The 25,279-nt window shown below is 35.5% G+C and overlaps 1 protein-coding gene across 11 annotated transcripts in view; it reads right to left on the bottom strand.

Annotated features, from left to right (window-relative positions):
* The window catches only part of ANTXR1 (ANTXR cell adhesion molecule 1), a 233,380-nt gene that overhangs the window by 188,864 nt on the left and 19,237 nt on the right, over positions 1–25,279 (bottom strand). For all 11 annotated transcript variants that reach the window (XM_039852461.1, XM_039852454.1, XM_039852452.1 and 8 more), the window contains exons 2-3: positions 20,570–20,641; positions 16,014–16,085 (exon numbers count right to left, since the gene is read on the bottom strand). In XM_039852461.1, coding sequence (XP_039708395.1) covers positions 16,014–16,085; positions 20,570–20,641 — 144 coding nt within the window. The remainder of the gene's footprint in view (positions 1–16,013; positions 16,086–20,569; positions 20,642–25,279) is intronic.

Raw genomic sequence — 25,279 nt, 5'->3', positions numbered from 1 at the left:
GGGAGAGAGCTGGAAGTAACAGCATTTGTTATGCAGATGTATCCATTATCTTGGTGTCTGACTATGAAATCATTCTTGTTTAATTTTGCCAGAGAATATATTTCTCTGATGGAGCTAGAGAAGGGGTACTTTTCAGAATGTAGTAGTAGTGGGTGGGTGGTTCTGAAGGGGGAGCTTCCTCAGACAAACTTCTAAACAATATTCCAGTTTTCACCTTGTAGCCCTTTCTTGGCTTTTACAGTATCTGATAGTTCCGGGTTTTGAGCTTGCCTGGGTTCTGCAAAGCTACAACACTTGTTCCTCTTCAGCATCTTCTTCTGCAAGAATATATTTGACTTTTCTCCATGCTGCTTACATCATTTGCTACTCTTCTGTCTTCTTTCTGTCCTCATATATAATGTTTTTAAGGTTTAAATATTTCTTAGTTTTCTCGAAGATGGGTTTATGTTTTTGTTTTATACTCTCCTGGTTTGGGGTGCTTTTTTTGTGAGAGAAAGGGCTTAAAATGTCTTTACCCCTCATTTTAAAATTGCAATCCCTTACCTTTCAATCCACTTCGTTCTGACTTTTGTCTCCACAACTCTGCTAAAACTGCTTTTGTCAAAGTCCCCAGCAATCTATACACATTGTCAGTCTACTGGTCACCTCTCTGACTTTATCTTACTCAATCTCTTATAGTGATAGACACAGTTAACCTCTCCTCCAAATGTTTTCTTCTCTTGATTTCCATTACAAGATATTTTCTCTATCTCTCCTATCAGTTGTTCTTTCTCATATTTCTGTGTAGGCTTTTCTTTCTCTTTAGTACTTTAAAGATTGAAGTGAAACAACTCAACAAGATCCCCCCATTCTTACACTTACAGTTTTTAGGTCATCTCATTCTTCCCATGATTTCAGTACCTCTTGATGGGGCATGGAATTTGGAGGAAGATAGACTTGGAATTAAATCTTAGTAATGCCACTTCCTAGGCATGTCAGCTTTTAAATTTCTCAAATGTAAAATAAAAGTATGCAACTATAAGATCTACCAGTTACCTTCCAGATCAGAATGGTGCATCTGGTTTTATATGGGACCAAAGAGTGAGTAGAAACAGAACCTAGGCATCTTCTGGGAAGCGGAGAGGCCACACTTGGCAGGTATAAGTGTCTATCGTGTGACACAGGGTCAAGTGCTGACCAGTAACTGAAGTTCACTAAGAGGAGCCCATCTAAGAATTTCCAAAGGTTGTAGCCCAAGCTGGCAGAAAGGACAGGTGTGATGGTTTAAACGCAGGGCAATGTGATGAATTTCTCCAAACGAACTCCTCTTTAGGCAATTCTATTTTGGTTGGTTACTCATTCGTGCAGTGGTGTTCACCATGCAGTTTCCTGTGCAATTTGGCTTTTGAACAAATCTCATTAAGACCTTCTCCATCACTAACACTTTTCCCCAGTTGAGACATATTTTGCAGGAGATGGGAGTGGTGGAAAGTGGGCTCTATTCAGGATTTCCCAAATATATAACTTTTTCATATGGGAATCTTCAGTTTCATGCTCCTCTTAGTTCAATAGGGATGGGTCTCTCCTGGTGCTGATGGCATCTAAAATGGTCAGGTTGATGTACTTGAGCTCGGTATTACTAACCACAATGAGTATTTGGAGGGGCATAGAATAGAGTGGCACTCTGCCAAGTCCTCTGTAACAGAGACGTTGGAATCCAGAGTCATCTTCTTGAATGGAAGCTGAAAATGAATAGCCCTAGCGTAGATGATAGGCAAGGATCATCTGCTTTTGTCAGATCATATCTCTTTTGCATAGGCTGGTGGAGGCAGCAGTTCTCTCCAAAGACAGGACTTCCCTGTCACCCATTGGAGCAATATTGGGCTGGAGGTGGGAGTAAGTAGGGGTATACTAAGTTCGTACCAGATAATCCAACCCGCAAGTCATATGTGGACACAGTCCGTTTGAAAAGGAGAGCTGGAGGATGAGACAAGATGTTGGGAGGATGTGGGGCAATGAGAACTCTTATAAGTCACTAGTGGGACTGTACATTGGTGCATATCCTCTAGAGGACAATTAAATCATGCCTAGTAAATTTACATATTCACATACTATAAGACGTAGCAATTCAATCCCTAGTTATATTATCATAAAGAAATTCTTGCTTCCGACTTCCGAGGAGACAGGTATAAAAATGTTAATTGAAACTTGTTTATAACAGCAAAATGTTAGAAACAAACTATCTATCAATAAGAGAAGAGTTAAGTACACGATGATACATTTTTACAGTAAGATGGAACAGAAAAGTACACATTAGTTAAAATGAACCACACATAGTTATATGTATCTACATAGAAAAAGTCTCAAATACATGATATTAATCATAAAAAGCAAGTTCAAGAAAAACACATACAATACGATCATTTATTATAAAGTTTTACATGCAAAAATATATTGTTCCTGAGCATATAAAAATATACAACATCCATTAAAATTATAAACCCCAAATTCAGGATAGTGATTATCTCTAGTGAAGAAAGAGAAATGGAAGTATACGCAAGGCAGGTGAATGTCTGTAACATTTAATTCATAAACATTGGTGGATAATGACTGTTCATAATCCATTTTTGCATACTTTTGTTACACTAGAAATACTTAATAATTTAAAAAATTGTTAAGGATGAGTAGCAGAGGCCGAACCTTCAGTTAACAAGGAAGCCCTCAGAGCCTACTGAAGGCAGCACTAAATCTAAGGCTCAAGTCCCCTCTCTGGAGGCCAAGGGGCTAAGAGTTAGGTGATGTACAGGTGAGGTGTTTCGGTTGTGGAGCTGCCTGATGTAGACCAATACTTAGGTTGTTTTTGTTTGGCCACAAATAATTTGTTAGTTTTGGCTATCTAGCTTAAGATACGAGAACTCTACCTATCATTCTTTAATTCCGCTGACTACTTCTGAAGTTTGCCTTGCTGGCTTCATCCAGACAAGAATGTTTTTGAATGCTACTCTGTTAGTTTTTATCCTTTAAACATATTTGCCACAGGAGGGATAGTAGGTGAGGAAGGGAAGTAACATTTCTTGAGTATCTATGCTGTGCCAGGGTCTCTGCTGGGCATTTTTCATGCATTCATTCACAAAAGCCTCACACACCATATGGTAGGAATTATCTTCATTATACATGTGAAATAACAGATTCAGTGGTGTGCAGTAACAGGTGTGCGCTGGTGGAGCCCAGATTGTAACCCAGACTGATCCTGGTACAAAGTCTGTATTGCTTCTATTACATTGGTGGCGTCCAAACTAGGTACAGGACAGTGTACTGTACACAAATACATAAATATATGTATACATACATATATTTATGTATGTATACATTATGTATGTATATTTATGTATGTATATATTTATGTATGTATATATTTATGTATGTATATATTTATGTATGTATATATTTATGTATGTATGTATATATTTATATATGTATATATTTATGTATGTATACATACATATATTTATGTATGTATACATTATGTATGTATATTTATGTATGTATATATTTGTACATATATATGTCTATGTACTATATATGTCTGGACTATAAATAGTATTCTAAAATTTGAGAAAGAATTCAACATGATTTTCATATAAAATCAAACACTGGCACAATCTGGAACAGAATATAAACACACGTGCATTTTTAAGATGAAAGGATGTTGAAGACATTTTTTCACTTTTCGATGAGCCACTTCAAACTATACCCTAGGACCCTAAGGTACAGTACTTTCTTCTACAACGGGGTTCCCTAGAGGATGAGTGTGAGAAGCACTGGGCCACATTACTCTCCAAATCAGTCTGTTCCCAGAGCTGCTGAATTGCTTCAAGGTGGGTTCTTTTTACCATTATTGAAACTCAGTATGAGGAGCCTTAGACAGCTTCCTCTAGAAACAGTGCCTGTGGCCTCCTGCCTGGAAGAAGTCTCGCTAGAACTACCAGACAAAGGAAACACTAACTTTTATGTGGCCTCATGCTGAAGAACTATTTTCTACCTATATCCCTCTGTATGGGGTTAGATTGGCTAAATGTTAAAAACTTCAGAAAAGGACATAAGCCAGGGAGTTTGGGGACTCATTCTTCGAACAACTGTTAGATGTGCTGTGATGCTTTGAGTAGAGTGAGTCGAAGAGGATTCGGAATAATTCCTCAGCTGTTTGTTAAAACCCCAACAACTACAATAGTAACAACAGCACTTACTATATGTCTGGCATTGTTAATCCTTCTAGCAGTTCTATGAGTTAGGGACTATCATTCTATTCATTTTACAGATAAAGAAACAGAGGCACAGAGAGGTAAGAAGCTTTCTCATGGACTCAGACCCCATGATATTATCTCTCAATCAACAGGACAAAAGAATAAATAAATGCTCCACTTTATTTCTCTTAATTCTGTAATCAAAACTTTTTGTACCTAAATGAATAGTATCTCAAAATGGAATGAATCCAGGTTCTTTCAAGCACAAAGTATCTGAAGACTTTTTTTCTCTTTTAGTGTTAAATTTAGAAAAGATTTTAGAACTATGTCTCTTGGTAATGACAGCCTATAATCATTCTGCTCCAGGAATCGAGCGATGTGTTCAGAGTATGTCATTTTCCCCTGTGACACTAATGGCAAAACCACACTCCCGACCAAACCAAAGGATGACTGAGAAGGATAGAGAAGTGTGGTCTCTTGGTTTCCACTCAGCAGTTTGAGCCAAGCGTTCTTGGCTTTCACTCCAACTTCTTAAGCAATAAGCGAGATACTTAACCTCTTAACCCCATCTGTGAAATGCTGATGCTACCCTTTTACCTCTTTGTGAGAAGTATTTCCAAGCTGACGTTAAAAGGCCATGAAGAACAAATGTGTAGAGAGCATATGCTTTCAGGGAACTGTTTTCTGGAAGAAGTCAGAGAGTCAGGGGTGGTGAATTATGTATTCTTGGATTTGTTTTTAATTTAAAACTATATGTAATGGTAAAATTGTGGGAAACCCTATAGCACAGTGATTGAGGGTGTGGACACTGGAGCCATGACAATTGGGTTCAAATCCAGGTTTCTATACTTTTACAGTGGAGTGACCTTCAGCCTTCTCTGAGTATCCTCATCTCTCTATATAATTTAATAATTATAATACATATAATAAATAATATAATTCCCATAACAACCCTACAAGGTAGATATTATCATTTCCTCTTATTATAGTTGAGAAAAGTATTCTAGGTTATTGGTACATAATAAACCATTAATAAAAGATTATAAACAGACTAATAACACACATGCAGAGGTATTTATGCATTTGTACATATAGATTGGTTGCTTCCACTTAAGTATAGCACAGATAAGAAACAGAAGACAGCAGCATGCACACGCATGCAGTGAATAGGTTAGGCTATTTAATATAGCAGAAAAAAACTCACTGGATTTAAATTTTTTAATTTTGTGAGTTAAAAAATAAATTCTACTGCCATTGACTACTTATATGAATCTAAGCAAATAATTCAATCTCTCTGAGAATGATTTTTTAGCAGTGAAATAAAGTCAGTGGGTTGGATAAGACATAATTCTTTGACTCGTTGTGTTATGCTTTGTTTTATAACCTTGCAACGGTTAGATGAAAGGTGAAATTTCTGGTGAAAGACAGTGATCTGGGTTTATCTACACATTCTAACTCCCGCTTTTCTTTCCAAACTGCTGTAGAAACAGCTAAACTAGTATAATAGGAGAATATGTTTTTCCCTGCTGGAAAATTGGTAAAGACACTATACATATGCCAGACAGCAGAAGAATTTTTGTAAAAATTAGAGCTACTGAGATAAGGATGAAAGAAGATCTATCAAGCTGGAATTCCAGAACATGAGAAGAAAAACCTGTGGTTGATGGTGGGACAGGTTTTTAACACAGTGATACAAAGTCTACACCTGACCATCTTCCTTTGATTTCAGCTTTCTTCTTACCTTGGATGCACGACTGGGTCTCTACCCTTTCCGAGAAAAAATTACACTATGCACATCTAAACTTTCCCATCTTCTTTAGCTTGGGATCTTCACATCTTCAACAAAGATTTGCATGATCTTTGACAGAACTCACACCAAAACTCAGTACTGAAAAATCTAGTTGTTTCTCTTTTAGGTCGCTATACTAAGGAAATGTCTCAGACATTGGAAAGAAGAGGACCACTTAGAAGAATTTGAGAAAATTTCCCCTTTGAAGCAAACTCATATAAAAAGTATTAAGCAATTATAATTCATATTTATGATGAAGATATTCCACCTCTAACACGATGGCACGGTGCCACAAACACACACAAAAAGAAAAAATCAGGAAAGTATTCATAAGGTTGAGAGATATTATTTGTCAGTTAAAAAAATGATACTGAAAACTATAAGACAAATGAAAGAAATTAAAGGCATAAATAAATAGAAAGACAGCCTGTGTTTATGGATTGGAAGACTTAATATTATTAAGATGGCAATACTACCCAAAGTGATCTATAGACTCAATGCAAACACTATTAAAATTCCAATGGAATTTTTTGCAGAAATAGAAAAACATCATAAAATTTATATGAAATCTAAAGGGATACTAAATAGCCAAAACAATCTTGATAAAATACAAAAGTTGAAATACTCAGACTTTCTCACTTCAAAACTACTGTAAAGCTGCAGTAATCAAAAGAGCATGGTACTAGCATAAGGACAGACGTATAGACCAGTGGAGTATAATAGAGAACCCAGAAATAAAAGTTTGCGTATATGGTCAAGTGATTTACGACAAGGGTGTCAACCATCCAATGAGGAAAAGACAAACATTGCTGAGAAAACTAGATATCCATTTTAACAAACATTGCTGAGAAAACTAGATATCCATTTGCACAAAAATGAAGGTGGACCCTTATTTTAAACCATACACAAAAATTAACTCAAAATGGATCAAGAATCTAAATATAAGCACTAAAACTATAAAACTCTCAGAAAAAAAAAACAGGGGAAAGCTTCATGACATTGGGTTCGGCAATGATTTCTTGGGCTGTGATACCAAGTACAGGCAAAAAAAAAAAGAAGAAAAATAGATAAATTGGACTTCATCAAAATTAAAAACTTTTGTGTATCAAAGGACACTATCAATGGAGCAAAAATGTAACCATAGAATGGGAGAAAATATTTGTAAAACATATATCAGATAAGAGATTAATATCCACATTATAGAAAGAACTCTTAGAATTCAACAGCAATAGAAAAAGACCCAATTAAACAATGGGCAAAGGACTTGAATAAACATTTTCCACAGAAGATATACAAATGTATCATTAAGCACTCGAAAAGATACTCAACATCACTAATCACTAGAGAAATACAAATCAAAACCACAATGAGATACCATTTCATACCCATTAGGATGGCTGTTATAAAAAACAAAGGAACAGAAAACAATAGGTGTCCAAAAAAATGTGGAGATATTGGAATTCTTGTGGATTGCTGGTAGATATGTAAAATGGTGCATCCACTGTGAAAAACAGTATTACAGTTCCTTGGAAAATTAAACATAGGATTACCATATAATCCAGCAATTCCATTCTAAGTATATGCTCAAAAGAATTGAAAGCAGAATCTTGAAGATATTTATATCCCAATATTCATAGCAGAATTATTTGCAATAGCCAAAAGACAGAAACAACCCAAATGCCCACTGACAGATGAACAGCTAAACAACACATGGTATGTACATACAATGGAATATCATTCTCCCTTAAAAAGGGATGGAATTCTGATACATGCTACAACACAGATAGACCTTGAAAACATGTTAAGTAAAATACACCATACACAAAAGGACAAATACTATGTGATTCCACTGACATGAGGTGTCTAGAATAGACAAATCCAGAGAGATAAAAAGTAGAATAAAGGTTGCCAGGAAATGGCGGACTTTCAGTTTGGGATGATGAAAAATTGTGGAGATGGATGTGGTGATGGTTGCACAACTTAATGCCACTGAATTGCATGCTTAAAAATGTTTTAAGTAGTATGTTTTATGGTATGTCTATTTTATTATAATTTTAAAAATGCAATGGAAGCCATGAACAGTAAGTTGAATACTGCAAAAATAAAACAAAACAACTTAAATTGGTGAATTACGGGACCAGAGCAAAACATTCTCTAAGAACTCAAAGAAAAATGATTGAGATTTATAATAGAATAAATTACAATAGGATAAAAAAATAGAATTATAATAGAATAAAATTATATAATAGAATAAAAAAGAGATGTTGGATAGATTCAAGAATATAATGGACAAGAAAAAGTCATATAAAAGGAATAATAGAAAAAATTTCTTTAGCTGAAGAAGTTTATTAAGTTGTTGGATAGAATAGCTCAAGTCTTATACAAAGTATTGTACAAAATTAATAAGAGGACACACGCTTAGATATATTCTCTTGACTTTTTTTTAATTCCAAAGATAAAGAAAAGAATTTTCTTACAAGCACCTAGGAGAAAACAACTATCCACAAAGCAGAAATGTACTAAATTGGCAACCTTCCTTTTTTAAATATGCAATATAGAATAGAATATATGCAAGTTGACTTTGTGTTACTGTCTCCAGTAAATTTAGGAGTAAAGATAATCAGGATATAATAACTTTATATTTAATTAAAATATTTACCTAGAGGTAAATAACAACAATTCTCAAATAAGTTGGGACTCAGAAAGGTTAATATTTATATAATCTCCAGGAAAATTTTACCTGAAAAAAAGACTCAGCCAACTGAGAAATCAAAATAAATAAATAAATAAAAATAAATAAAAACTTCAAGTACTAAAAGGAAATATATGTACGTGTGTGTGTATTTATAGAATATAATGCAAATATTTCTTAAGAAATTCAACTAGGAGAATAGATATTACTTAATTCTTGCCATTATAAAGACAAGTAAAATTCATTGGGAACTCTTACTGGAGGAAAAATAAAATTAAACTCTTTTAAATTACACTATCAAATCACTGGTGAAAAATTAAATTTCAAAGGAGGGTAAAGATAAATGGGAGGACAAAGATAATGAGACAATTAAAAAAAAATAGTTACAATATTATTTTTGAACAAAAGACTTAAAAAGCATTAAATATGACAAATATGTTATTTTATGTTGATTGGAAATATATTCCAAAATGAAAACATATATTAGATAAATAATATTATGTAAATTATAAAGCAATGTGTTAGAAATTCAAATAAAACAGTCATGGTAAAAAGTTTTAAAATATTCCTCTGTCTTCACAGATCATGTAAACAAAAATTTAAAATATTTGATAAATTAAATTACTATATTTCTTATATAAAACTTTTTATTCATCAAAATATGCATATTTTCTAACACTTATGGATGATAAAGAAAAATTAATCATAAAATAGTCCACCAACAAAAATTAATAATTTTTAAAAGTAGAAATTATATAAACTACACTTTCTGAAAAGATGCAATGACTCTAGAAATTAAGAAAAGTATAAAAAATAAAGATTATGTGTACATTGTGAAAAACTTTGTAAATCATATTAAATAAAATATAAAATTATAAATGTAAACCGTTTAGAGATTAATAATAATGAGAATAGTACATGTCAGAGTGTAAGAGATTCAACAAGGATGAGAGTTAGAGTATAATTTATTTTCATAATAGCTTTCATTGCTAAATAAGAAATAACAAAATATAATAAATAAACTTTCAATTCAAAAAGCCAGAAAAAGAGATGAAATAAAAGATAGGAAGCAGAAGACAGGAATTAATAAGAGTAAAAGAATAAGATAATCAATCATAAAACAAAACAAATATACAAAAGGTAATGGATGAATAAATTTAAGAGACAAACCATTGAGTAATTTGAATGGGAAAATAAGAGAAAAAAATATCAATGAAAATATCAATACACTGGTAATTTCTACCACTTCTCAAGGTAGAAAATATGATAACAATAAGTTACATAAGAATTTGAGATAATTGTCAAAGAACTTTTTAAATAGCAATTTAGATTTAGATGGTTTTCTTCTGAGTTCTATCAAACCTTGAACAAACGTGTACTGTCTGTATAGTTAAGATATTCCATATGACATGTGAAAAGACTGCCAATTCATTTTTCCAAACTCACATAATCCATTTGCCCCAAGACTGACAAAGACAGTATAAAACTCTCGAATACTCTTAATATTAAATATTGATAAGCAATATCTTCAGGCTTATAGTAAATCAAATCCAGAAATACAATAAAAGAACAAACCATGATAACTAAAATTTATTCTAGGAATGTAAGCTTAGTTTTTCATGAGGAAATCTTTTGATTTAAAATTTTCAAATGGACAGGACAAAGAAAATAAAAGAAGAGAGCTACAATTATCTTGATATGACTAAAGGGCATTTAATAAAACAATATTTATTTCATATCGAAATTTTTATGGCAGAACCATTCCTTAATATAGTAGATAAAATATCTCTATGAAGTCAATATCCGATAAGCACATAATTGTGAAACAAATCATTCCCATTAAAGTCTGAAAATTTTAGCCAATGTAGTAAGATACGCAAAAAGAAAAAATAACTATAAATATTAGAAAAGAGAACAACAGTTATCATTCATTACAAATAAAACAACCATCTTATTAGAAAACTGCTCCAGAATTTACTGGTAAAGTATTAGAACTAATAAAATGTTTCATTAAAATGATGAGAGAAGACATAAATCTACAATACCAATAGTTTTCTACTAACCAACATTTCTTAACTATTTTGGGGGCATAGGCCTCTTCTGATGTAAACTATAATCTCTTTGACTTGCAAATTTTAAAAATAATTTAATGCAGTTTAATAAAACCTCCCCAAATTAACTGCTCTATAGTGAACAATAATTTAGAAAATACAACGGAAAAAAATATAATCACAATGGAAGCAAAAACTTTAAAATGCTTAGGAATAAACTTAACAAACACTGTATGAGACTTATCTGAAGAAAATAACAAAATCTTACTGAGGGACAGAGTGAATTGAAATACCTTTAAGAAAATAGATACAATAAAATGCAATGCCATTTGCTAAGGTTATTTCATACTTTTCATACAATTCAAGTGAAAATCACAAGAACATTTGAACAAAAAATAGTTATTTAAAATGCATATGGTAGGAAAAAAAGATCTACTAAAGACAAGGTAGATTTTCGCCCAAGCTTAGAAGTGAGTAAGGACTGGTTTTCCAGATGTTAAAACTAATTAAAATACATAATGTAGTTCTAGTGTAGGAACAGACAGAAATGCATTTTATCAGAATAGAAAACCCACAATGGGCCCACGTCTATGAAAGTTTAACTTTTCAAGTTGGTAGTAAAAGGTTTTTCAGCAAATGGTATTGAAAAAACTTGCTAAGTACTTCAAGAAAAAAAAAGTCTTATCTTGGCTTTATACCATACACCAGAATAAATTCTAGAAGAAATAATGATCTAAATGTTAACAAAAATTACAGAAAACACTTTAAGTAAAAGTAGTCATAAAAAGCACAATAGCGGTCCAATCACAATTATGAATACTGAAGCTTAATTTCTGAATAAAATATACAATATACTAGAATTCAGCATGATATTAAAATAACATATTACAAGCAAGTGTAATCAGACATGCAGGAATGATTCAATATTTAAAAATCTTCTTAATGCATTTCACTATATTAGTAGATTAAAGAAAAAGTATAATCATCTCAATAGATGCCAAAAATGCATTTGATTAAATTTAATATCTATTCCTGATTTCTTTTAAAGAGTTGGACTTCCTTGACGTGATCTCATTTCCAATGATGAAACACTTGAAGTATTCAATTAAGATCAGGAGAAGATATCCAGGGAGTTTTCAGGGAATCATATGTAGTAGCTAACACTAAAATAATTCATTCGAGTAGTACTTAAATAACATATCCTTTATTATGCTAAGGAAAAAAACCTAAAAAAAGGCGTTACAATTTGTCAATTGCTTTGCAACCTGATGAAGCTAAGAAATCTTGGAAGAACAACATGATGTAATGCAAAGCACATGAGTTGGACCAAATCCAGAATCCGGAATCATAATACTAGTTCTGTCATTTTTATTATTTAACCTTAGCAAGTTATCTAAATTCTCTGAATTTCAATGTTGTTATCTGTAGAATTAAAGTAATAGAAGGTGAGATGGGCTAAACTTGCCCCTGGCTACTTCTTGCTAGTTATAACAAAACTTTGGACAATATAAAAAAGCAAACATATGAGTAAACAAAGCAGGTGAATTGAGAAAGGTAGTTAAAACCTGGAAAATAACCCACACAAAGATGAATTTCAAATTTTCCTATTTTCTCTCATATCTTACACCTGAGGGTGGGTCCCAGTACATGGCAGTGGCCTGGGATGTTACCTAAAAAGCCCAGAAAGACCCCACATCTTAGCACCCCTATCTGCTGTGGTTCAAAGAGTATGGAGGGAATTTCCATTTTTTTTCTTTTTTATTATTCCTGGCTTTGTCCCAAAGGTGGCCTCAGTAGAGAACTGCATGCAGCAATGTGGTGGCCCGGAATCCAAGAGAAACCCCACTTTCTTGCTAGAGGACTTGGAAAGGGGGGCCTCAGTGGGAAAGATAGTATTGAAGAATCTTGGAGAGGAGAGAGCTGGAAGGAGATCCCTCTAATTTTGTGTATGAAGCTGTAGAAGTCCCTGGTTCATCTCTGAGCTGCACATGTGTAAGGTAGACCCAATGCAGCTTAGCAAAGCCTTTGAAAATGGAATCAAAATAAAAACCACCACCCACAGAAGAAGAAATAGAACCTGTTGTCTGAACCTAGCCGAGGTGATTTCTTACTAAAGCTAACAAAGAAAAAAAAAATCAACATTCTTCAGAGAATTTGAATATCACTCAAAGTCTAAAAAATTACTTGACATATGAAGCACCTAGAATATGTGACAAATTCTTAAGGGAGAAGACAAGTAAGATGCCAACTCTGAGATGTTGGAATTATCAAAGAATTTAAAGCATTTATAATAACTACGTTGCACGAAGTAAAAGTAAACACACTTGAAATAAATGGAAAGATAAGAGTTCTTAGCAGAGAAATAAAAAATTTAAAAAGAACCAAATAGATACTTTAGAACTGAAAAACACAGTATCTGCAGTAAAAAATTAAATGGGTGAGCTCAACAGCAGAATGAAGATGATGGAGGAGTTGATGTATATGAATTTTGACCAATAGAAATGATGTAATCTGAAGAACAGAAGAAAGACTGAAAAAGAACTAAAAACGGACATGTGGAATAATATCAAAAAAACTTAACATTTGTGCCACTGGAGTCCCAGAGGAGGAGAAAATGACTAGTGTCGAAAAATATTTGAAAAACAATGGCTGTAAATCCCCCAAATTTGACAAACGACATAAATTTATAGATTCAAGAAGCTCAGAAAAGCCAAAATAGGATTAACTCAAAGAAAACCATGCCCAGACATGTCATAATCAAACTGCTGAGAATTAAAGATAAAGAAAAAAAAAACTTGAAAGTAGTTAGTGAAAAATGGCATATTACATATAAAGCAATGAAGCAAATGACGACAGAGATCCCATTGGAAATTGAAGTAATAACGGTTATATAGGAATAGATAAGAAACAATATGTAAAATGCTTATTAGCAGATAAAAGACACAAATGATAGGTATTATTATTCTAATAGTAAATCTACATCTCAGCATATCATGTTTATTTTCCATTCTATTCAATCTTCCTATGGTTTACCCCTATGTGAATTTGATACCAAGAATTGGATGCAAATATACCTTTGATATTATTTCTTTTGATTATCCAAAATCTTTTGCTCTTCTTGAAATGAGAGTCTCTGTCAATTCATGTCTTGTTTTTAAACGAGTTTTTTAAACTCTGAGTTCTCTCAATTATTATGTAAGTATAATAATGCATCTTTTATTGTCTTATAGAGATATTGTGAAGATCAACTGAGATACAGAGAAAAATATACAAATTCCTGTGACAACTAAAACAGTTGAAGTCATATATTTCAGAAACAGTACCGGCTTGGAAGTTCTGAAAGCCTAAATCTTTTAGCCAATCTCATGAGAAAGTATTTTAGAGAGATGGCTTGCCCACATTTTTTCATAGGCTGATAAGGTTAGGGATGTGTTAGTGAAACACGTCATGCTTTGTCAGCTGACCCATAGATTAGACTAAGCAGTCACCACATGAAACTCATATAGCTTTTAGCAAGGCATTTCTGGCTGTTGTTTAATGCATATTCGGCCCTTAAATATTAAATGTTGCTTCTAGGAAACTAGAGATCTAACCTGCCTTCTCATTGGCACGGGAAACGAGTAGTGAAGTGAAGGAACAAAAAATTAGATTCGAAGTAAGATTTAGATGAACTACCATAACTAAAATGGGTCTGAAAGCCTAGGCATTGTAATTGTTTGCAAATCCGTGACCCACCTCTGCCCTCCCCAACTTCTAAGAGGCTGAGAGCAGCAGAACACAACATATGTGTGAACTTGGTCTCTTGGCAAAACTCAGGCACGGAGTGAATGGAGTTGGCATGAAGTAGCACCAGGCAGCCTCGAGTTGTAGGAAGGTGTGAAGAATGCGTGAGAGGAGAGTTTTCTCTGAATAAAAGACACCTCCACATAAAGGATGTCATCATACAAAGACTGAGAGATTGGGAGTCTGGAATATAGCCCATAGGCTAGAGGCGAGTTTTTCAGAGGTTCTTAAAATCCTTGGCCAATATTGAAGGAAAGTACACCGGTTTCTTGGGCTTTATAATTCTTTGTTTAATTTTAACATAAGGCAGAAAAATAGAGTGAAAAAATGCAGAGCCTGCATCTAGTGTGAGTTACCCTTATGAACATGATATGGCCTCCGTTTCTCCTTCTGTTAATAAGGAATAAGAAACTCCTATTTTTAAAATGGGGTTTCTGTACATCTCATGCATGTGTGCATATAATAGATATTGCTGAAAGAGAAACTTTCAGGATTTGAAAACTTCTATATAGCATGGTGTATTCTTTTTGTTACAGATGGGAAACAGAGACATGGAGCAAAATGGGGACTAGCTCAGATTTGCTGTCAATGCAAAATCCAGAATACCTTACTCCGTCCCGTTAGTCCTGCTCTCAGTTATAGAAGAACGTTATGGAATAAAGTCTTCCTGCCCACCCCATACTTGTTCTCCCTCTTTTCCTTTTTCCAGCATGTACACACATAAGTCTGCCGACAGTCCCACATGTGTCCCCCCACGGTGCTTCTATCCTGTGGATCATGACACTTTTTAAAAAGTAGGCAAACAAACAAATAATAAAAAGTAGATGAAGTGTCATTAACTCAGGAAAACTGTCATCTCCACTCCCAATATATCATCCTAACTATGAATAAATTGACACGTCTCCATTATTGTTAGTTTTAATCTGCAAGTGGTAAAATCCAAAATAATATTTTGTTATCTAGGTCTAACTAATCTTTTTATGTCAACACGTTTCCATACCTGATTTAAATTTCCTTTTATTTCGTGGTACCATAAACTCTTCCTTTCTATCTCCTGATTTAGTAATTATATATGATACTATTTCACATTCTTCTCTCACAGTCTGCTTATTATATATCTGAAACCTTAATCCACAAAACAAATCTAATTTAAATAAATGAAAATATAGTCCCCTAAGAATTTGGTTTGTTAACATTTTCTCCAAGTTAGCAGATCGAGTCATCAGTTAAATGTAAGATTTACCTTAACGTGATTTAGTCATTTATAATATTTCACCAACATCAGGAAATTCTATCAAAGTCATCACAGAGTAAACTAGCAGATGGGTCAATGTGCAAAGTTCAAGGCTTAAGTAAAAAGAGAGAACCATTGGATTAAAAAGTCCGATAAGTCAAGGTTGGCACTAGAGCAGAAATATGAGAACTACTAAAGAAAAGATGGGCATTTTAATTACAGAGATGGGGAGCATCCTTACCTGTCTTCTGTTAGCTTCATTAGGGTTGTTCCTCGAGTAGAGAAGACAATAAAAGACATTCTTAGCTGTGGGCTGGAAAGGAAAATAAATTCTATTAAGGCAGGTAGAAAGACTATGCAATGTCATTCCCTTCCAGGCTTCTTTCCTGTTCTTCCCTTTATATCACAGCTGCCAGAGCTGAGGACATAAAACCCAAGGCGGCCTCCACAGCTGGTGTTGCAAGTATTTAGCCAGCAGCAGACTTGAAACTATGGACCAAAGAGAAGACCGGTGTTGTCTGCCTGGAGATTGCTTTTGATTTGACACCACCGCTCAGCGAGTGTGGATTATGAGTAAGGAAACTAGAATTCATCACTGCCCTGTGCTCTGTCTGAAGAAGTGTGTCCCTAGAAGAGGACTGGTCTGCATGGTGTCTATAAAAACAGAGATCTCGATAGATAAAATTTGATAGTGTCTCCACAGTGGCCTTCCTACAAGGAAGGGAGTGTCTCAGGCTATTGTGGCTTGATGCCATCAGTCATCAAGATCATTCATCGAACTCCTTTTGCTCACCATCAACTTTAAATTTCTAGTTGGCATCCTAAGGAAATTATCTTAACAGGAGACAATGTGCTGATGAGCCACAAGAATATCTATTCTACTCGGTAGTTGTACTTTTCATTATCGATGAATGCATTAGCATGATTTTGATATGGTAGTGCTCGGGTGCTTTGTCAATGTAAAATCCACACTCTGGGAGACAGAAAAAGTCTCAGCTGAGGACCAAACATGTTTCTTTGTCTGCAAGATGGGCTGTCAGGCTGAAGTGGATTCACCAGGAATGCCATTCTGTAGGGCTCTCTCTAGGTGGCCAAATGGTTCATCTATCATAGCACCAATCTATTTCTTCACAGTGCAGTAACCTCCCAAACCTGATCCTGCCCCAGCTCTCATAGCTCCCACTTCCTAAAATATTTCTCAACTCTGTCCCTCTTTTCCATCTTTTGGCTTAGGAACTTGCCCTCAATTATCTGACCACTGCAATTATTTCCTAGCTGATGACTTTGCCTATCAAAATTCCTTGTTCCATTGCATCCAGAATTATTTTCTTAAAATATAAATCAGATCTGGTCACTTATCTGCAATAAAACCTTTAATGACTTCTATTGCCTATAGAATAAAGTCTACATTGTTCATTGTCATACGTTTGATGCATCTTTGGAAATCCTTAGCATGGTGTTTAATACTTGGCAGAAGCCCAAGTAATATCCGGTGCATTGGGTATTGGTCTCTTGAAACAGACCTGGGTTCTTGGTCCATGACACAAACCATGCTGCCTGATATTACCTCACTAGTGCTGGGCCAGCAGGACATCATGTCCTAAGTGACAGTAATAATGATCACACTATGGCCAAACTTATCAAATGCTTATTATGTGCCAGGTACTATTGTGATTTGCATGTATTATCTCACTAAAATTAGAATAACTTTATGAGATCAGTACTATTATTTCTATTTTCCACAAAAAGAGAAGTGAGATCCTGAAAGATAAAGCAATTTCCCAAGGTCACGCAGTGGGACCTGGAGCTTAAAACCAAACATTCTGAGTCTAGAACTTGGGTTCTTTAACCACTTCACTATGCTGCCTCCCTTACCTAGAGTTCAACTCTGGAAAGAATGAATTTAAAATGTGGGATTTGTAGGTCTCCAAAAGGCAGTTGGTATATGAGTCTGGGCTAGAGACGTAATTTGGGATTTCTCAATATACTGATGTAAGTTAAATTGTTCAAAGAAAGTGTCAGCAGTGAGATGGAATGTGAGATAAATCTAGAGCCAACACCAACATTTGAAGGCCTGGTTCCAGTCAGTGAGATGAAAAGAGAACCAGAAGCCAGTGGAAGAGAGAATTTCAAGAAGAAAAAAATCTGAATCCAATGAATCTCCGCTCTCCAGCAGAATAAGCACTGTAAGGAGCTCACTGAATTTGTCCTCTAGGGCATCACCTAATAACTTCGGTGAGAGCAAGAAGGTACAGGGTGGGGTTGGCAGTAGGTTAAGGATGTGGAGACAGAAAGTCTTTAAAGATATTTGAGTGAGAAGCCAGTAAAGAAATAGAATAGTAGCGATAAGAAGACATGATCAGAAGGACCTTTGTTTTTTCGTTTGTTCTGTTTTTTAGACAAAGGGCAGAAGAGATTAGTTTATGTCTATAGAAAATGGAAATTGAGCCATAGGGAAAGGTAGAGAAAATACAGAGAGAAACAAAGACCTGGAGGAGATTAGAGATGATGGGATAAAATGGACTAAAATGAAGGAATTAACTTCAAACAGGAGGGAAATTTGAATCTCAAAGATGATGGAAAGAGTACATGTGCATCTTTTAAGAGTAGGAATGGGACTTGTGATAATTAGCTTTGGAACTCAAGGTAATCATTTTTCTGCTAGTCTCTGGGTTCTTGGTGAAACAGAAGGTGAGGTAGGTTTCTTTACTGATAGTGATGGGTGTGAGGTGTAGGTTGGGAGCTTGAAAAAAATGGTGAAGAGTTAGAATCATTATTAGGAAAATGGGAGAGGGTCAGAATAAAGACAAATAAAAGGACTTGAAATTTCAAAGATCCCACTGAAATTAGAAATGATATGTTTGTACTAGTATCAGCTACCGTCGTTGAAATGCTCCTCCCCACCACAATATCAGCTGCCTAAACTATATATTAAAATGGATAAATAAAAACCATTCCTTTGCAAAATTCATTAATGTATTCAAAATTATTGATTGAGCATGTACTATATGTCAGGCATGGTAACAGGGACTTAGGCTGCAGCTGGCGATAAAATACAGCTCCCCTTTCTTAGAGTTTGATTGATGATAATGCCTTTGTGTCACATTTTGAGGGGGTCCATAGCCAGGGAGGGTCAGAGGGGACAACCAGAGGAAAGTGCCTTGTGGTCTGAGTTAAGCCATATCAATTACTCTGGTCCTCAGTTTCTTCATCTAAAAAATGAGCGGATTGGATTAAGTGGTCTCATAGCTCCCCTAAGCCCTCTCTCTAACTTTTTCAGATTCTAAGATAGTGAAATACATGGAATTGCCGAAGGAATTGAGAAAGAGAAGTGTTGAGTGACCACTCTAAATCAGGTGTTGGGCTAGCTGGTTTGTACATGTTTTCTCTCATAATTTTTACATGCAAACTAGGGTTCAACCAAGGTAAGTTAATCATTATGGTTGCACAAGGGAGCTTAGATTCAAATCCACATCTGCCTGACTTCAAAGCCTTTTCCAGTGGACTCCTCTGCTTTAAGAGGAACAGAAGATTAGAAGAGCAGAGACACAACAGATACTGTCAAGTATCCGGAGGCAGATTTGTTTTATATCATTCCAAAGGACTAATGGATAAGAGTGCAGGAAAGGATATTTTGGCTCAATGACAAAACAACTTTTCTGGAAACTGGAATTGTCCAACTATCGGACTGTTTGCCTCAAAAGGCAACAGTTTCTTACCAGAGGTTTTTAAGCCGAGGGTTAGTGAATACTTCCTAGGATAGGTTTGTAAGTTTTTTCTTTTAATTCTAAGCTTCTACAATTCTCTGAAATGTTTTGCTTTTAATACCACCCATGTATTTGCTTCTTTCCTCTCCCTCTACTTTCCACTTGCTCAACCTTCACCTCTCTCCTCTCAGCATCTGTTTTTCTCATTCATCGGGGTTTAGATACTTCTTGCAGCAGCTTCCAATTTTTGTTATCACACAGAGGGCACCTCTCTCCAATCAAGCAGGCAGGTATGTGTTGAGACCCGTAACTGAATTTGGAGGGAACACATTTGCATCACCCTGGTCTCACAGGAGAACCTGTCTTTGTAGACAAAGAACTTTATTCAATGAAGTTTTTGGTTACTCATATTGACTGGAAGACTCTACAGAGGCCATCAGCAAGAGTGGAGCTGCTTTAGAATTTATAATAATCAGAACAATTTTACCAAAGACTTTGACAGCTGGCTTCAAGGACCTCCATGAAAGCTATCACAGCTGTTTATCCCTTGAGGCTGCACCCAAGGAGGGTGAAATGACCTTTCCTTTATGAGTAGGTAAGCAAGATCTGTAAGGTCCCTTTGATGTTTATAGTGACGATGTTCAAAACTGCATTGCCCTCTCTTGGAAAGTGGTGTTGAGAATGCTCAGAGAATTCTACCTGACAGAGCACATAGGTAGGCTGACCGACTGTCGTAGTCTATCCAGAACGGAGGAGAGTTCCCAGAATGTGAGCCTTTCTGTGCTAAAATTGGGAAAGTTCTAGACAAACTGGGATGAATTTGTCATCCCACAGCCTACATTCTCTACACACAAATCCAGCTAGAATATGCCAATTGCCCCAGCATGATACACTGTGAAAAAAAAAAGTTAATGATCCTCCTAGAAGAATTTATTATTCAACAAGAGAGAGAAAAAGTTAAAATTTTGTTCTTATAACTAAAACTGGGGTCCTCTTGGAAAGACGAAGCCAAAAGTCGTTAGTAATTAGTAGAATAGAAAACATAGGCTGGTTTTTCTCATGGCAGGGAACTACGCATTAGATTTCTTACCTGATGAATTTATGAGCCAACTGTTCCACAAAGTAATAGATTTCATTCCAGTGGTGGAGCACACTTCCTGATCTGGGAGGGGGAAAAGCAGATGTTACTTAATCAGGTGTTCGTTTGTCTTTACCTTGTATCATTTCTCTTCATATTCTATTAATTGATATTTGACCGATCCATTAATTGAACTCATTATCTGAAACTGTTATATTTTGGAAACTATTTGAAAAGACGTTTAGACTTAATGTTAGAGTTCTTTAAATTTTTGTTAAAGGACTCCCTTCAGTGCACCTCCCACTCCTTCCCATCCCCACTTCACGCAATCATACACTGAAAATCTTTAAGAAAGTTATTTTTTATATTATTTAAATTATTCCTTTGATAAGGGAAGAAAAACGATTCCAATTAATTTAAGTGAAATTAGCACAAACTAGAAACCAAACAGAAAATGATAAACAACACCTCCCCCTGCCCCAAAAGTCTAATTTCATTTCTAAACATAGAGGCAAAATCTCTAAATAAAATATTAGTGAATGAATCTAGTAGGAATCCAGAAAAATAACAATTAATTAAATAATTGGTGGAGTTTATTTCAGGAGTGTATCGATAGTTCAACATTTGACATCCAATGTAACTAGTCATTCTAATAAACAACAGAAAAAAACTACACAGCTTTTTATTATATTAAAAAGGAAACCTCTTACTGAAAAAGAGGGTTACTTTCTCTAGGACATATGGAATAACAGAACTTAGATTTGTAAGGGGGCATTTTTATTTCCCAAGGTTGACTTCTATTTTACTGATACCATTTCTACAGCTTCAATTCAACTTTTAAATATTTCCATAGTGCTTGTACTCATTCTGTTGTAGTGACAACATAGTAGGTTTTTCTATTATAACTAGCTCTTTTCTGTAGCTATGATGCCTCTTTCCTTTCATTTAAGGATTTGTTTCAGCTGAGCTCTGCATTTCTGTCATTCTAATAATTGTTGAGCTTACAGTTCGCCCCTTCTGGTCTGCTTATTGTACTGCAAACATTTTCCACCTGTTTCAGATTACTTTTATTTTTTATGCACTCATTTATCTTAATTTTAATTTCTAGAGAGTATTGGTTGTTATTTTTCGTTATTTCAGACTATTTTATAGATGTTTAAGATGAATCCGTGCAAAGTAGATTTTATGCCATCCTTTTCACAGTACAACATCCCTAAGAATTCTCATTCTGGTTGAGTGTGTTCCATCTGTATGGGGAGATTTAGTTCTCTCTGTCTCGTACTCACACAGATATATCTGTCTAACTTGAACACAATGATGCAATGTGTTATGATCATACAGTAAAAGACTCCATATCCTAAGGATATCTCACTTTTCCCAAGTTAATCTTAACATCAATTCTAGGAAAAATTCTGAAAAGATGTTTTGTGAAACTCAAAAACTGACTTTAAGAATGAAATGAAGATTAAAGGTCTAAAAGTCATCAAGGCAATTATGAAAAAGAACAGCAAAGTTGAAAAGTTTGCCCTACCAGATATAATGACCTCGAGTGCATGATATGGGATATAACTGTAGAGCCAATGGCACAGAACAGAGAACCCAGATATCAACCTATACAGCAAAAGAGGTAATTCAAACTAGGGAAGGAGAATAAACCTTTCAATCAATAATTCTGTGACAATGAATTTCCAATTGGAAAAAAAACAATTAGATCACGATCTCTTAGCAAATGTAACATTAGATATATTAAAACCTAATGGGAAAAACAAAACTTAAAATCTATTGAGTGAATTATAGAAGATTTTTATGTCATCAGGTTAGTGGAGGGTTTCTTTAACCAGATACAAAAAGTAGGATTTTTTTTTCTTTTTAGAAAAAGATAATTTTGACTGCCTGAAGTGTAGAAAATTCTGAATGACAAAAAGATACCATAAATAAGTTCAAAGACAAGAAAGAGTGGGAGATTTGTCTACAACAAATATAAAAGGAAAAAGACTAATATCTAGGATATATAAATAATTGGTACAAGTAAATATAAAAAAGGCAAACACTAGAAAATAAATAAAAGATCAGAATAAGCAATCTCCTGAAGGATGGCAAATCAACATTTAAAAAATCATTCAGCTCTTCCAGTAAATATAGAAATGTATATTTAAACATTTGTTTGGGGAAGAGCAAAGAGTTTCATGTGGCAGCAGCATAGAGCCCACAGAGTAAGGGGTGAGGAGTTGGGGAGATAAGGAAAAAGATCAGGGTGAGAAGGGGGATGGGGGCCCCTCCTGTCAAAAATAAACCTTTTCCAATAAACCTTTTCCATTCCAGTCTCTCAGCCTTAATATGTATTCCATCTGCTCGGGACACTCAGTGCCCACTCTGGCAAATTCCTACTCATTCTTAAAGAGTTAATGCAGTCTCTGCCTGTTGCCTCTGACCAACACAGATGGGACACACTGCCTCTGTCTCATGCTCTCAGATCACCGTGTGTATCTCTCAGTCATCATCCTCTGATGTAGGGCTGCAATCACTTTTCTGTTAAGCTCCTCTTGTGAGAATATTAAGGATATTTTCACCTTCAGCATCTACCTGTTTGTTCAATGGAAGAAAGAAGAGCATGGAGAGAAGTCTCTATTGTTTGTAGAAGCTCCTGATCTTTTTGCCAGCTGGACATCACCTCCTCCTCCTTTATTTGGATAACACCCTAGGTTTGGGACTCAGATGGTTCTGGCTGAGTCTTGTGACCCTTTGTGAACCTGCGGAGCCTTCCCAGGTGGATCAATGATTCTAGAGCACAGCTCCATAGTGAATGGGTCTACCTAATCATCAACAATAGAGCTCTGAGCTTAGGTAGCTAGGAGTCTCCTAAGAGCTTACCAGAACTGCATATCCTAGCCCTGGGCTTTTAATGCTTTGGAAATCCTCTTTCATTAGAATCCAAGCCATTACCCTGGACAAGATTCAGTTGTACACTTCAAATCTCAAAGACTAGTCCTGGCTTCTCTCTTCCAGCCATGGGTCGATACTCTGGTCCTGGGGGTCCTGCTGGAGGCCTGACAGATATGTCCCAATGCTATGTAAGGGCCTCAGAATAAGCACCGCACAGCTGACTGTAAGCCAAAGCCCAATCCAGAATTCTACAACTCCTTTCCACCGGAATCAGGACATTTCCTTGGACACTGGTCATTTGTGTCACTTCAGAAACGCAATGCTGCGTTTTGGTTCATATGACCAGGACAAGTACTATCTGAAATTTTGGTTACTGAAGGGTACTGTAAGATGCCTAATAATTTGAGAGGAATCCCCACATCTCCCCATCCCAAGTTCAATTTCTTTATCAGTAGACAAATAGTCCAGTAAGAAATTATACTGGGAGGGGAGGCAAAGCGTTGGTAAAATGAGGATTTAAACTAGAATTGAGAGACTATTATTGGCTCTCTGCTTAAGGAGCAGAGGTTTGTAGTAAATTTTTCTTGGTTTACTACTCTATTCTCAAGGATTGGCCCTATTTCACAGCTTCAAATAAATTTGCATTCCTTTATTTATTAAACAGGATCACCCAATGATAATTTACTTTCCTTTGTCTTAAAACATTTCATCTTCACTATTCTTCTGACTGATGTAAAATTTATATAATTTTGGCATTTCTCTGATTCGTTGATGCTAGATATAAGGGAAGATTCAAGAAATATCCGGGAGTGTTGAAAAGTTTAGATCCGTTGGGAAAACTTTCTTGTTAATGGGCGGGTGGTGTAGTTTCTCAAGAAAAAAATAAAATGAGGCCCCTAAGATAAAACTGGAGTTGAAGAAATACTGAGAGGATCGTTTCTCTCATTCAAATTCTAATAATAAATGCCCTGCTACTGTCGAGGTTTGTTGTTTCATATTTAGACATGATCTTTTTTTACATAGTTATGTAAGCTTTGACCAAAATATACCCCCTTAGGAACGTACTTGAGATGTATATAGGCTTTCTCATCAAGCATCAAAGGTAAACATAATCTCCTAAGATTTTGAGAACCAAACCAGTTTGGTGTTCTCTGGGTTACCATGGGATCCCAAGGGGCATCAGCTGTAAAGGAGCAGAAGAATATTAGCTTATCTAGATCTGTTTCTTGGAATCCTCCTGAGCCTCCTTAACCCACACATGCATGCTCTGTCCTACTTCAAAATCAAATCACTCCGTGGAAAAGGAAAGAGCCCCAGTGTGGGTACTGCTTACACCTCTTTACCCCAAATCCCCAGGAGCAAGAGGCTTGCCTGCCTGGTGCCACAGTCCTCTCCTCTACCTCACCACCACTCCTTGGCTATAGCTGGACTTCCTAACCCTGAACTCTAAGTACCTCATCCATGGAGCTTCTGGAAACTACCCATTGGCACCTCAATCAGACTCCCATCCTTCTCTCAAAGGGATTGATATGCTGGGCCTTGGACTCAGTTTGAACTTCCTGTAAAACATGCATGCCTCGCCTGCATTTTGCCCTGTCAACCGATTTTCTGGTTTGAAATCTGCCCAGTAGCTACTCCTAGAGTAATGGACCCCGGGTGGTGTAACCACATTCAGACCCTTAGCTTCCTCTCAACCCCGAGGACCTGAGTGGACTCCTAGTCACAACCAGGAGAAGTAGGGTATTGGTTGGGTAAATGGCAGAGAGTGGATCCAATTCCAGCATCTCTCCACCCTACAATGTATAAAATATCTCATTTTTCAGACCGACCTGTTTAAGA

The sequence above is a fragment of the Pteropus medius genome, unplaced genomic scaffold, assembly GCF_902729225.1.
Source record: "Pteropus medius unplaced genomic scaffold, Ma_sr-lr_union100, whole genome shotgun sequence".
NCBI classification, from domain to species: Eukaryota; Metazoa; Chordata; class Mammalia; order Chiroptera; family Pteropodidae; genus Pteropus; species Pteropus medius.
The sequence above is the reverse complement of the archived record's forward strand: the minus strand, read 5'-3'. Positions and strand labels throughout refer to the sequence as shown.